This window comes from Drosophila willistoni, chromosome 3R (genome assembly GCF_018902025.1).
Source record: "Drosophila willistoni isolate 14030-0811.24 chromosome 3R, UCI_dwil_1.1, whole genome shotgun sequence".
Classification (NCBI taxonomy): Eukaryota; Metazoa; Arthropoda; class Insecta; order Diptera; family Drosophilidae; genus Drosophila; species Drosophila willistoni.
Genome location: NC_061086.1, coordinates 17,033,030 through 17,048,532, shown reverse-complemented (window position 1 = coordinate 17,048,532; position 15,503 = coordinate 17,033,030). Strand labels below are relative to the sequence as shown.

At 36.3% G+C, this 15,503-nt stretch overlaps 1 protein-coding gene across 4 annotated transcripts; it reads right to left on the bottom strand.

Moving 5' to 3' along the window:
• Positions 1 to 1,125: 1,125 nt before the first annotated feature.
• On the bottom strand, positions 1,126 to 15,022 carry LOC6647445 (homeotic protein antennapedia). Of its 4 annotated transcripts, none has more exons than XM_023178618.2 (5): positions 14,806 to 15,022; positions 13,794 to 14,637; positions 13,588 to 13,626; positions 13,223 to 13,457; positions 1,126 to 1,540 (listed from the first exon to the last, which is right to left on the bottom strand). In XM_023178618.2, the coding sequence occupies exons 2-5, from the start codon at positions 14,466 to 14,468 to the stop codon at positions 1,290 to 1,292; spliced, it is 1,200 nt and encodes a 399-aa protein (XP_023034386.1). In that variant the 5' UTR covers positions 14,469 to 14,637; positions 14,806 to 15,022; the 3' UTR covers positions 1,126 to 1,289. The 4 variants fall into 4 exon arrangements, with proteins under 4 accessions (XP_023034386.1, XP_023034387.1, XP_023034388.1 ...); XM_047013205.1 differs by having other exon boundaries at positions 1,127 to 1,540; positions 13,235 to 13,457; XM_023178619.2 differs by lacking the exon at positions 13,588 to 13,626.
• Positions 15,023 to 15,503: the final 481 nt, after the last annotated feature.

Sequence of the window (15,503 nt, the reverse complement as noted above, 5' to 3'; positions counted from 1 at the left end):
TTTGCCAATTTAAATTTGTGTTTTTTCTTGTTGGTTTTTGTTTTGTTTTTTTTTTTTTTTTGGTTTGTTGGTATACTTTATATCCTTTAAGATCTAATTCATTCATTTATCTTTCTTAGATACATCAAAATTAGAGTCCTAAATAGAATGCTCCATTCTTTGGAACACATTCCAAATATCATCGGGAAGAAATCAAAGATGTAATTAGAAAGAGAGAGAAAATTATATCAAGTCATCTAATAGAAAAGTCAAATGAAATTGATTGAAATTATTTGTTATTTATCTTTGGAAAAGCTCAAGTCGAGTATAGTAAAATGGATGATTCAAGTGGAATCTGATCAGTGAATATAACCATAAAGGACTCTAATTCGAAAGACATTTAAGAAACATCAAACAAAAAAATTGCACAAATTAAAATTCTACAAAAATATTTGCCATTCCAAAATGAATTTGTCTCAATTTTGTTTCCCTTTTTGATTTAGTTTTTTATTTTTATATAACCAACATTAAAATGGAGAATCTGCTTCATTCAAGTTCGATCTGGTTCGACATTTTGGTTTAACTCTTTATTTAGTTTTCAATTTTGTTCATTTAATTCATTTTTTTAAGCTAAGATTGCTACAAACATTTATTAAATTTTTAGTTTTTATGTTTGTTTGTGTCTATGTATGGGTGTGTCTGTGTATATGTATGTGTGTGTATAAGTTAATAGTACATTAAATTATATGTTGTTGTAAAACTAATATTATTGTATATATTTATAGTTTTATTTTTATATATGTTTCATATATAATTCATCTTTGCCTTTAGGTTTTTCATCATTCGTTTTTTTTTTGTTGTTTTTGTTTTTTCTTTTTATAATGTTTTGTTGTTTTTTTTTATAATTATACATACATATATGCATTATATTTAAATATATAGCTTATTTAAATCTGAGGTCACATGAGTTGGTTTTGTTGAGTTTTTTTTACGCCTTTTTCTATATTTATTATAATTTTTGCTCGCTTTGTTTTTCTTTCTTTCTTTTTTTTGTAAAATTAAATAATAAAAGTAGAAAATAATAACAATTAACTAAGTTTTTTGTTTGTTTCTTTTCTTTACTCATTTTGTTTTATCATAGTGGTAATATATATATATATATGTATACAGATACATACTATATAGAATAGTCCTCTCATTTGGATTAGTTTTGCTGTAAAACATAAATTGTATTTAGATTTTGAAGATTTTTTTTTGCCATTTTTGGATGTTTTGATCTATGGATTTTTAGTGTTATGGAACTATTGAAACTACTGTGGACTATTTGGTGGTGTGATCTCATCGCCCTCGCCCCCGGAGCCGGGTTCGCCCTTCGTCTTGTTCTCCTTCTTCCATTTCATGCGTCGATTCTGGAACCAGATTTTTATTTGGCGTTCGGTCAGGCACAGGGCATGGGCAATCTCGATGCGTCGTCGTCGGGTTAGATACCGATTGAAATGGAACTCCTTTTCCAGTTCCAGTGTCTGGTAACGGGTATAGGTCTGACGGCCACGTTTACGTTCTGTTGGTTGTCAAAGAGCAAAGATAAGAACAAAATCACAATTAAAATTCGTGTTTTTAAATGGGGTAGAATAACTACAATAACAACAACAGCAAACAACTACAATACAATACAAATTACAACAACAACAACAAAGTATGTATGTATATATAAAAATATATTCAATCTGGAATGCATCCCAAGTATCTGTATCTCAGTTTCTTATTCTTTTTAGCTGCGGGCTTTGTTCTAAACTCTGAAACCAGAATCAAAACCAAAGAAAAAACGGAACAAAATTTTAAAAATTAAACAAGAAAAAGCGAGAACCGAAAACGAAAAACCACATGAAGCAAAGGCGCTGAGGCTGATTAAAAGACAACCTTACCGAATTCGGATATTTGTACTTGTCAAAAAACCCAACATGACTTCACCCAGACACCGAGAAAGAGTGCCCAAGAGTCAGAGAATGAGGAGGAGAGGAGAAGACAGTCAGATATCTGACCTCTGGATACACTTTATGTAAAGCAGACTCTCTGTACACACTCTCTCTCTCTCTATACTCTCTCTTTCTGTACTTAGACAAATGTTTAGTTTGAATTTTAATTAGAGCTCTTAACTTTTAAAGACTTCATGAGATGCATTACACATTTTATTTGACTAAGGGTTAGACTGAAGAGTCAGTTGTTTGATTTTCTAAGAGTATACCAACTTCGTTGAGGGAAAAAACAATTGAGCTAGGCCTTTGCCCATTTCTCTAAATGCATAACGAAACCAGACTATCATAGCTATGATTCAGTCAAGTCTGACTTGAAATGGATTTCAATTCCACTTTCTTGCCATATCTCTCTGTGGATTTTATGTTAAATTCAAACAGATTGTGCATATATATATATATGTATATAACTGTATAATAATTCAGTTTAATTGCAGTTGCTTTTCCACCAACCAAAACAAACACAAAATAACACGAAAAAAAAGGTACCATAAAATGGGTAAATGGGTTGCTGCCCTCGCCGCCTAATGACACTTACCATAATTATAATTTTGGTAATGACGAAAACGAAACAGAAACAACGCCATGAACAAAAACAAAAAAAAAAAGGAAAAACTACGACGAGAAAAAATATGTCAAATATACAGTGAAACCTCGTTATAACGAATCTGAGGGGGATCGCAAAATTATTCGTTATATCTATTGATTCGCTATAGGTACTGAAATGTAAAACCTTAGTCCTTTCAAGGGACTTAACAAAAAATTCGTTATATTGGGTTTTTCGTTATAATGAAGTTCGTTATATCGAGGTTTCACTGTAATATAATTGTCAATGGTAAAACGAATTTGGAGTTTGGCCGTGTGAAATTTCAAAAAGACACCAACTAAAGATGGAAGTTTCAAGTTTTTTGAGGGAGTTGAGGTTCCGGAAATTGGATTTTTGTCCAATTTTTTTGCTTTTTGCTGACCACGCCAATCAGTAATCAGTAAACTTGGATTTCCATCCGTTTAATTTTATTTCTTTTTTTTTAACCTAGACATGGGGCGGATTCTTCTGGGTAGCTTAACTATTTTTTAATAACATCTTCAGCATTTGTCTTGCTCAACTCGCTCGTCCAATTTTTTTTTTGTTGTTTTTGCTGGAGGTCATTACATCATAAGCTCTTCTTCTGTCGGTGTGTGTCTCTATGTGTGTGTGTGTGTGTGTGCCACGTCCATTAAAGTGAACGCGAATCCAAATCAGGGGAAGAAACAAAAAGTAACAGGCCTGGTCAATGGCAGCTTAGTAGGAGTCAGTGCGCGGTGTTGGGGGGGGGAGGAGGAGGGAAGGTTAGACCGCCTCAGCGGTGGCCCGGGCCAGCAGCTACCTTCTTTTAAATGACACGACTGATGCCATGTCTATAACCCAAGGCGTTCGCATTTAATCATCATCAGTTAGACGACGAGTCGCAGCCGCCGCAGCATCACCAGCAAAAAAATCTTGAGAGATTTGTGGCAAAAAGCGTGCGTGGTGCTTTTTCTTTCATTTTTTTTGCCAGTTTTTTGTTGGATTTTTTTTGGTTTTTTTGTTTTTGCAGTTTAATGGAATGAATAACCTCCATGTTGGAGTCCAGTGAGCTGGGTATTAGATGCGGATTAAGAGCACATCGTTAGGAACACAAGTGGATGTGGTTTACTTTACATTTACTTTCACCAGATGAGAATTTACCCCCCTTTCCATCAACCAAATCAAACTTAGGCATATATGTATATAAGTCTATATGCAGTTCTATTTCAAAGACATCTATATACTAAATAACTGAATCTAAGCAATTCCAAAAGTTACTGTTTATCTTGGTTTCCTTTTCTATCCCTTGTTACCCTTTCAATGTTTTAAAAATTGCAAGTTTATTAACAAGATTCAAGTTTATTTTGAGTAGCAAGGAAAGGTATCGTATCTTCCTTTCTAAGTTAACTGTCATATTTTGTCATATTTTATCACACATTTCGTGTACTTTTACATTACTTCAGGGGATAGGTTTTTTTGCAGAGGCACTTTAAATTCACTCGACAAATAGTTTACACTCGATACGTATCATATAGAGTGTTTCATTATCGTAGATCTTGTTCACAATATGAGTCTCTCCCTGTTCTTTTACGTGGCATTCGCTAATTAGCAGCACATGTCATAGTTCCATACCCATACCCACTCCCATGACCATTCCCATTCCCATTTCGAGCTGCTCATGGCATTGGCAAATAAATGTTTATTTTAATTGATAAAAACACCTTCATGGCTCACAAGTCGATGATGATGATGATGATGGCGATGATGACGACTATGTCGAGGATGACTGACATGAGATTGCCTTAAAAGGGCCCAAGCCATGGCGAGACGGAAGGAAGGAGAAAGGGTGGCGGTAATAGTAGTTATGGGGCGTTCGCTTGGCAATTTAAAAGCGGGCGATCTTCTCTACCCTCTACCCATTGGAAATTAGTTTTTAATGATGCCTTTCGCAGAGAATTGGATTTTTCATCATCTCATGAATTTGGATTCAAATTCATATCTGAAAAATTATTATAAACGCATTAATGGCGCTCTGGGTAATCCCCAAAGAGATTGAAGGCACACACTCATATCAAGAACAGAACAATATAATAAAAGTGAAACAATTAATCTAAACCAAAAAAAAAAAAAAGAGGAAAAAAGAAAAGAGTAGCGATACATGTGAAATACACGCCCAATTTGCCATTGCCTTGCCTTGCCCCCTGCCCCCTGCCCCCTGCCCTTTACAGCAAGAGTTGTGGTTAGTATTTGGTTGACTGGAGATGGAGCTGGAGTTGGTGGCGGTGGCGCTGAAAGTGGAACTGGACTTGGCCTGTGACTGGGACCGAACCATTAATGCTTTTTGATATGAAAGCGTATTGTAATTAAATTGCGATTAGGCCACCATTTTAACCATTTTACTTTGTATATTACTCTTCTTGCTACCATAATGGATTTTATTCCATTTTTCCCCCATTTTTTTTTTGTTTTTGTTGTTTTTCTTGTTGTTGTTTCTCGTTGTTGTACAATTACATTAGTGCGCCGAGCTCTGGGTGTGTGAGTGCGTGTGTGTGTGTGTGTGTGTATGTGCGAGTGTTTAACGTTTAAAGGAAATCATTAAAATAATTACTACAACATTTTTATGAAATTCGTTGAAGCAGGAAAATAAATACAATTATTATTATTATTTAATAGCAAAAAGAGAAGAAAATAAAACCAATTTTATTTCTATTTTATAATATTTTAACTGGCTAAATGTCTAAAAACAAAAGAGTAAATAAGTATATTTAGAAGTAAATTTTGTTTTGATCACAAAGTGCGGATAATTTACAATTTTGTATTAATGACATTTTAAATTAATCTTTTAAAAAACCCTGCAAGAATCTAGAATAAAGTACAGTAGAACCTCAACTCGAATGACGCTTTTTTGCTAGACGAAGTACTATAAACGAGGTTCTATTTTAATTGCATTAATCTCAAGTAAATAGATTATCTTTTAAATAATACCTATTTAAGATGTGTTTAGCACTTTAGTACAGACTGATCACAAATCAAAGATCTATTTTATTTGTATCTACATATATGATATAGATCATATAGATAAATTGTGCAACTATTTGTGAGAAGAAAATCAAGAAACTTTAAAACAAATGAATTAACTTCTCAGTAAATTTTGCTTAACAACTTGAGAATGGCAATAGCAACATCATATGTATCTGCAAGGCCAAAACTGGTTGAGAATTGCAAAAAAATAATATGTAAAGCTTCAAGGTTAAAAACTTACAATAACAGGGTTTCTCTTTTTGTTTAAGCCCTTTGTTAGATATTATTCTTAAACTAATGTATGCATATTGAAATTGTGATTCAAATAAAATATATTATTATTCAATTTCAAAAGAAATTCTAAAATTCTTTGCACTTGATACTACTAAAAAATATCATAGAAAGCGGCGTGACGAAACATCATCGTCAATGTCAGGCCACATGTTCTCAGTTTCAATGGCTGCCACCGCCTTTTAGATGGCCAGTTGAGGCACGCCTATCCATAATGGTGGAATAGATGGTGGATGATGTTGATGATGATGATGGAAATGGTAGCAGGCGCTCAGCTAGCCGACAAGTTTTCCATTAAAGTAGAGATTTCGTTTGGCCTAGAGGGGATATGATGATATGCCCGACGGCTGCCTGCCAGAGTTCGCTCTGGTCTCTGAGACTGGTTCTGTCCCGCATTGCCCCGCTACCCTCCCCCTACCCGTCTCGCAGAGCATGTTTTAGTCAGCTGTCAAATATTTTGACATGGGTAGCCATGGCCAGCGACTGAATTCGAATAACCGAAAAATGGGGAACTGAATAGAAGAAGACAGAAACAAAAAATAGTTCCCCCCCGTTTCGTTTCGTTTTCTCTTTCTCTTTTTTTTTCTTTTGGTTGGCTTTTGTTTAAACGATAACTAAAATAAAGTTTTAAAGTCCCTACACAGTCCTTGCCATGTTTTAAATTTTGAATGGTTAACAGCAGCAGATACAATCCTTTCTTTTGTCAACTAGTTGTTGTTGTTGGTTTTTGTGTGTGTTGGTTTTTTTTTAAACCTCTTATGTGCTTAAACAAGTCCCAAATTAAAAAACCAAGTCAAATCTCTTGGGAGATAAGCAGACAAAGAGAAAGGGACAAGAAAAAAATGAAGAAAACAGAAAAGAAAATTAAAATAAAATTGTACAAATAACAAATGATCAATGTTAATTTTTAATTGTTATCCCTGTAAAATATGGTTTTGATTAACCGACCCAAAAAAAAAAAAAAAAAAAATGGGGAAGAATATATATGGCCGAGGTTGAGTTTTCTGAAATTGGTCATTCTTTTGAAAAATGTCTATGGTGAAAATGAATATTTTTTGGTATGAAAATTCAGCCTGGCCCACTCAATGTTTCCTCATCCTCTCCCAACAGTTTCCATTTCCATCATCTTACATCGTTGATGACAAATAATTTTTTCCAGCCAACCTATCGACCACACACGAACAAAACAGCAAATTCTTTTGAGTTTTGCGCGCAAAAATTTTTATCAACTTATGGATCATAAATAATAATAATTTGCGGCGTCTCTTTGCACGTTTTACGTTTGCCTATAATTTCCGCAATTAAAAAAACATTTACTCGCATTTGTGTGTGTGTATAGGTTTTTTTTGTGTTTCTTTCATTCGTTTATTATTATTTTATACGGCAAAGTGCAATATTTTGTTGCATGACATGCAACTTTTTGACAGTCGACCACCAGCAAAGTTTCGCAAAAGGGGGCAGAAAGAGGAGGCAGCCAGCCTTAACCTGCCGTTATTGAGTTGGAGGCTATGACAATGTCAAATGAGTTGATAAATTGTTTACAATAAATTCCAATTCTATTAGTTTTGAATCTAAGAAGAACGCAGAGAATCGAGTGAAACAAATGAAGTTAGAGTCACTTAGTCGAGTATTTGGATAACCATTTGATTTACATAATTTCAACTTGCAGCCAATCAACATGTCCCTCGCACATTGTCTTGCTGCCTCATGGTAAACAACTTTTCAATTCTTTCTTTCGAGTAGGAAAAGTGCACTTCATTGTGCGCATTATAACCGACAGCTACCACAATCCCTAACTGTCCTCCACCCACATCGCACATCGCCCTACAATCTGTCCCTGCTCTCCTCCTACCGAGTGTCACAGGGCGCAAGACAATGAAAAGAACTTCTTCTGCAATGCCAAAAAGTTGCACGTTTGGCAAACGTTGGACAAAGTTTTGTGCTTTTGGCTTCAGCGTAAAACGTTGATCCCGGGCCATCATCCGCCTTCGACTTGACTTTACTTGCACTTGCCGCTGCTCAAGGAAAAACTTCTCTCCACTCAACTCTCCCCCAGCTTCCTTCCCTCCCTATGGCGTGTTGGCACTGCACTTAATGTCCTGGGGAGTGTTTTCCTATTTTTTCTGTTCTTGTTTTTGTATTTCTCCTTCAACTAAAAATTTTTCTGTTTAACTTGGGGATTTTCCCCCAGCAAACTACTTTTCGATGGTAAAACAGAAAGATACAGACCAAGTAAGAGAGAGAGAGAGAGAGAGATTGAGAGAGAGAGACCCAAGACTAGCAACTACTTAGGCACACGATTGCCAGGGCTTAGGATGTGTCCACGCCGAAGCTTGAAAGCTCCAAAGTGAAATTGTGTTAACGCATTTTCCTTTCGCCTTTCATCCTCCCTTCCTCGTTCCCCATCCCACCCCCTCAAGCTGTCAATGTGTCCCGTGAACGGTTAAATTCATCCAGGATCAAAAGATAATTTGCCAAATGCGTGAAGGTTTTTCCAAAAAAATAAAACAAAAAATAAAATAAAAGATGCCAAAGCAAAAACTTTGACATGGCCTGTCAAAATGGAGCTGGTGGTCCCAACCAAAGCGAAGAGGAGGGGGAAGAGCAGAAAAAATGACACGAGAACTTTTGGGATTTCTGAAACCGACGACGAACAAAAAAAAAATAACCCAAAAAAAAACCAAACCAAACCAAACAAAAAAAAAAGAAAGAAGAAAGAGAGAAAAGTTTAATAAAGCGCATCAAATGCGAAAAGGAAATTTCGCTTTTATTTTTATTCCGTTCCAAGCTGGCCAGCAGAAGCGTAAAATAATGGCAACAGCTCGCCCCAAAGGTCCTTAGGGGATTTTCCAGGGGAGGTTTGGGTCAGCAGCAACAACAATCCAAAGTGTGGGTGGTTTTTGATACCCTACAACAATATTTAGCCAAAATGGGTATATTCGAAACATGTTTATGCTATTGAATGTAGATTCTCTAAATCAATCGATTCAAAAATCTGTGACCATTGGTCTTAGTTGATTTGCAGCTGATTTTTTAATGTGTAAAAATATAGTAAGTATCCTTTCATCTTGCTTGTTGATCTGCCCAAATACCAGGACCTCGAACACTTCTTGGGCAATATTAAATGATTTTGATATACATTTCGAACATTTTTGTGAAAAATATTATAATCAAAAACCGGAACAAACCAAAGACTTGTTGGTTTTTCCTACATGTACCTTCAACTTATATAAAGAAGAATCTCTTACTGGTCATTTTTGGGTCCTAAATGTTACAGGTTATTCCAAAGTCGATGCCATGACTTATCTACTTTTTTTTCTTTTTTTTTTATTCTCAATCGCAGCGCTGTTTTTGGATTCCATTTTTTCTTGGTTCTTCTCTTTGTGCTTCTTCTACTTTTTTGTATTTTGGGATTTGGCCAACCTTTTTGACAAATTACGAATATTATTCATGCAGCAATGAAGTGAGGAAGCTTCCATTGAGCTTCTTTCTGCGGTTTACTTCCACTTTAACTATTTCAAATTTATTTATTTCTATTGGTTGTACTAAAATCCTTAAAGATTTTTATGCTCTACTCCAACTCCCGATAACTATCAAGACTTAACAAGGTCAAAAAAGAAAACTCTTTCACCCACACAAAGACACTTAAAGAGAGAGAGAGAGAGAGAAAAAGACTCGCATCCCGTCCAAATAAACACTTGTTGCTTTAAATTTGTTGACTGTCGCTTAAATTTATGACCCGCCTCATACTCTTTCCCTCGCCGCAAGCTAAAAGTCAAAAGGCACCAGCCATCGAGGATTAAGTATGGCGAATCCATCCGACGCTGTGGCAGATTGCAAGTTGTTGCTGCCATTTTTACTGCCACTTTGCCAGTGCCTCTGTCACAGCTGCTTATGAGCAAATTATCAAAAAGTAAACTTCCTATCGTCCATACATACATATATAGGACTGGATGTTTCAAATCTTCAACTATGTAAAACTTGCAATACCCTTTCATCATATTTTCAAAGATTTTTCAAACTCTTGTTCTTCAACTATATATTCTTATATCTATATCTACTTTATGTGCTTATGACATTTTTAACAAATATCTTACTAGACCATTGCATAAGAGTATAGAAAATTTATTTAACCTTTGCCAAAGCAAATATAAATCGTATATCAAAACACCATTAACAGTCGGACAGAAAGGACCCACTTACTGGCCATTCGTTTTTCTTCCCCTTTTTGCACTCCTTCGTCTATTCCCTTTTTTTTTTTTTTGCCTTCTGATGATCATGAGTTACAACTTAATTGAAACTAAGTTTCCTTTTATTTTCGCTCTTTTGTTGGCCCCAATGACAATGTCCAAATGGCCATGGAAGTTCTTTTGGCTAGTCACGATCGGCGCTTTTTATATGTGTGTGTGTGCATTTGGTCTCTAAATGCAGGCAAATGAAATATAGCAAGGCGTTAAGTAGTTACCATGGGTAAGAGCACCAAGAAAAGGTCTGCAAAAATTATATTAAAAGAAGATTTCTCTCTCTCATTGGTTTTAAAGACTCTCAAAGAAGCAAATGTCAAATTTTACATGTTTTCATTTAGCTTCTCATTAAAATTTGATTTTTGCGAATGAGAGAATTGTTGAATCTGAATCTTCTCACATTTCTAAACAATTGTTCCACTGTATTTCTTACTATTTATGGGTTATGCAAAACAATCTAAAAGGAAGGAAGAAAAAAAACCTAAGCAAAAATAAACTCGTATGCATTTAATCATCGTAACTTAAGCTTGGGGATCATGTTGTGGCACAGTGAGAATGCTCAAAGGCCGCACCTTCCACACTGCCACACTGCCCCTCTGCTGCAGCCTCTCCTCTGCGGGAGATTCAAACTCCAACTTTAATTCGCCCAGCCTCCAAGTCAAAGTTACTGTTGCATTTTAAATACGCCAAAGAAAACGAAAGAAAAAAAAACTTCGTGTCACCGCAGCTTGGCTAGTAGGCGCGTTCTCCTTCCACTTCATTTTTTTGCACCGCCACAAAAGGAGCAGGAGGAGGAGGAGAAAGACTGAGTGAGGGAGCAGGGATTAAGACGACGAAGTGGCCAGAGACCAGGCCTGGCCCAGGTTGCCTTGCTATGAATGGGGAGCTCTCGGCGTGTTCTGGAGATTAATAAATTGATGGCATCCATTGCACATAACGTGTAACTAATGACGGTCATCAATTCTGCTTTACATCTCAATCTGGCTTTGGTGCAAAATACAACAAAAAAAAAAAACCCAAAAGAAAAACAACAAGCAAATAAAAAAAAAACAAACTAACATAAAGTGCAAAAAACACAACGAAGAACAAAATAGAAGCAAAGAAAAAGCTCTTTCAGGCTTAGACGATTTGGTAATGAATAAGGCAAACCGGTGATCCATTTTGCTTGAAAGTGAAAGTGAATAAAATTCTAAATTTGGAAATATTTTTGTTGAAAAACAAAATTCAGTGTGTTTCTCATGCCTGTAGCGGCAACCGTTTGACTTCAATCTGTATATGGACATATGCTTCAGTGTTTTTCGTGGCATCGATTAGTTACGCTCTGGAAACCTTTTCGCTTTCACTTTGTATCGAATGGTCCGAAGACTCTATTGTCAATTTGCATTATGTGCCTAGACCGCCTTCTGTGTACGCCTTATCCTTTTCTAGGATCCTTTTGGCCTGTCCCTTTCGGTAAACCTTCCCTCCTTCTCACTCATCTCAACCTCTTTTCCTCACAGACACACACACATACACTCGTAGCCCATTTATTTGGCATTCATCGATTGCGTTTCGTTTTGGGAAATTTGCGAATTTGTATAAAATTGTCAGGTATTTCTCCTTTTTACATTTTTGGGATTTTCGACTTCTTCCTCGCCTTTGTCATTGCAGATGGATTACGTTTAATGCGAGCAATTGGCCAAGGCAATAAAGTGAAAATCACTGAGACGTGTCAAGGTCAGAAACGTTGTCATGAGCGAGAAGCAGACTGAAATTTTTAGAGTTAAATCGGAAGAAGCGGTAACAGAGTTTTCATTTTCCGGAGTCTTTAAGAAAATGTTTTAAAAATGGAGACAAGAACATTGCTTCAAGTTGAAGATATATATTTATACACATTTGCATATAGAGGCAACATTCAGTTATTATTTTTAATTAGAATTCTCTGAGATATTCTAATTACCGAATTTATTAAATTTACAACAATTAATAAATACTTTCTGCAATGAAACTACTAAATGTTGAGGCCGTCTGTCCAAATTGTATTCCTTCTATAAAATCCTATGATATTTTTAATGATAGTGAAGGACAGAGACCAAAGTCAATAAGTGAGAAGTGTCAAGTAAAATTCATTTCTATAGATTTTTCTAACACTCTCTAAAACTTGCTAAAATTATGTAGCAGAAAATGTAAATTAAAGCGACATCCGAAAACCATTTTAGAAGGGAACAGATGAACTTCTCCAAAATTTGGTAACAATGCCTAAGAATGGGCTCAATGAATCTGTTACAAATTTTGACGAAATTATAATGGATTCAATTAACAATTATACAGATGGAAAAACTAAAGAAAGTAGTTAAAGTAAAGGGCAATCGTAAATTAAAACCCATTTAAATGGATTTAGGGCCAAAAGCCACGAAAAAATTAAAATGCTACCCTAAAAGAGACAGTTATAAAAATGATATAAAAGATTTGAAATCAAAAATCTTCTCCTATAAGAATTAATTGGTTGAATAGCAAAGTCTACTAACAGCTCTCAGAGTATTTTTATTGAGTATTCATAAAATTAAAATTCTTGGACTCAATCCAAGGACTAAGCCATCGATCCACCGGCGAAACAGCTAAAGGCTGGTTGGTTATTCAGATGTGATTTCAGTAAGCAGATAGCGAAAATTTGAATAGAAGTTGCTCAAAGTTTAGCAATAGTTTTCGTAAATTATAATTGAATTGTAATTCTCATAAAAATATTGTCAAGTCAAATTTAAATTTCACATTTTTATTAACCAAATAAAAGCGAATTTAATTGCTTGTTGAAATGATTCATAAAAATGAACTAAAAATTACTAAACAAACAGCTGAAAAATGAAAATTAAAAATCGTTTTATATAGTCCGGTATTTAGTGATAATCTTTTTGCCATTGTCGTCTCTTGCTGGGAAAGTTCGATCAAATTTGTTTCTCGAGGCAAAATCTCGGCATTAATGTAAATTAGATTAAACAATTTGTTGTTGTAACTACAATATGAACTAGATAGTACGAACTAATGTCAACAACTAACTACAAATCAACCCACTACTATAAGAAGAAGAAAAATTCCACTTAATACGTTTCGTGGAATTGTCGATCACTTTCCTTGACACTTACCAAACTGACTTCGCATCCAGGGATACAGTGGGGACGGCATCCCTGAGGATTGCGAATTCGGATTTTGGGATGGCGGTGTGTGTTGTCCTGGATGTCCTTGATGCATTTGCGGTGGTCCTTGGCCGGCATGCATCATGCCTTGAGGCCCTGGTGCACCCACGCCTGGTGGTACTCCGGTCTGTTGTTGTCCATACATTCCCATATTGTGATGATTTTGATGGACCTAAAGATATAGCCAAATTTGATTAGAAATCCCAAATAGATTCAGAAATCCGTTAACCCCATTCAAAGGGATGTTAATAAAAGCAAAGTGAAATAAAGTTATTTGATTGTTGTAAGCTCTTTTTTCTTACCTCTGTGACATCGGGAACGCCAACATCTGTGTAACCCAACTGGAGAGGCAGCATGAGAGGTAGAAGAATGAAAGCGTTTTAAAAAGGGTTAGATTAAGCAGGGACAGAGGACAGAGGCGGGAAGAGGAAGCTAATGCTAAAGTTACACCACCAAAATTATCCTTAAAAAACGTAAAAATACTCCTCATCCCATATGCTCAACTTACCTGTGATTGCGGATGTCCCAAGTGATGTGGCAACGTCATTTGGGCATTCATATGATGTCCACCCATCTGATCAACCAAGGGTGGCGACCCTCCCTCGGGCACCAAGCCCAAGCCTCCGCCCACAGCCGCTTGCAGTTTGCAACTGGCATAGACCACAGGTTGTTGTTGCTGCTGCTGCTGTTGTTGTTGCTGTTGCTGGGGATGTGTGGGCACTTGCACTTGCTGCTGTTGCGTCACTTGAGGATGTTGCTGCTGCTGTTGTTGTTGCTGCTGCTGCTGCTGAAGTTGCTGTGGTGCCTGTTGGGATTGCTGCTGTTGGTTCTGAGATTGCTGCTGTTGCTGTTGGTTGACCAATTGACCACCATTTGTTTGCGTCTGCGGCATTACACCACCCACCTGACTGGAGGGACTATCGGGACGAGAATAACCCTGATGTTGCTGCTGTTGTTGATCCATACCCTGGCCATTGTAGTAGGGCATACGATCGTAGGGCGGGAAGCGCGGATAGGGCATATTGCCCTGATGATTTGGATTCTGACTGTAGTGATGCATTTGTTGGGCATCGAGATCGGTGACGCCATTGCCAGGATAATGGCCATGGTGCATATCGGCCCCCATATATGAGTTTGTGAAATATGACGTCATGCTCTCACAGTTATTTGTACTCATCGTCATTTTGAAGATGGTGATTTTGCGTCTGTGTGGGTAAGTGAGTGTGGGTGTGTGTGTGTGTATGTGTGGTTCTTAGTATGCTAGTGACTATTGACTGGCTGACTGACTGCTGTGACTCCTCGAGATTTACGTCTTCTTGTGCTTTTAGCTACTTTTCTATATACAAAGTAATCTGAAATCAATAAGAAAATTGGCAATTTAGTTTAGCATTTAACCGAAACTCTAAAGCAAAACAACCGAAACAAAAAAGTGTTGAATTTACATTATGACTAGAGGTAATACTGATTAGATGTTGTTATCGATTGAATTTAATTTCGGTTGCTTTTAGTAATTCACTTACCTTTTTTGAACACTTAAGTTTAATGTACAGTTGCCCCCTTAAAATCTTAGTTTGTTGTGTGTTTGTGTGTATGTTGCGTGCCTGAGGTATAAAATGATTTCGTATTTTTTTACTTTTTTTTGCTGATCCTCTGGTTGATTTTTCAGTGAAATTTTGGATTTTCTTTTTATTTGGTGTAGCCTTATCTTCTAGTTGGTATTTTCAATTTTGATTTTGAAACTCTGTAAAAGAAAAGATAACGAAAATGTCACATTAGCACTTGTTGCCTCTACCAAGTTTTGTTTTAAAATGAAGCTCCAAAATATGGAAACATCTGTAGGATGAAAATGATGGAACATGTGTGGCCTTCTCCCGCTGATGTCTGATAAATTGATTATGATATGCTTCGGCAAATTCTCAAGAGAATTTTAAAAGCTCGAGAATTCCGATTGCATTTCTGTTTTAAAACTACGAAAACAATCCGCCATCACTGAATTTTAATAAGAAACTTATGTAATCAAAGTACCCGCACAAGTTTTGGTGATGCCATTTCCTTTGGTCATGCTGCCCGCTCCTACGCATCCTTCCTCGCATCCTTCTGTCATGTACAAGCTGACAACATTCATTGAATTTATGAATATGAAATCAATTGTGTTATCCCCTTTTGACCTGGACATCCTTCCGGTCAAAGTGATTTAATTTCCTGGCTCATTATCACG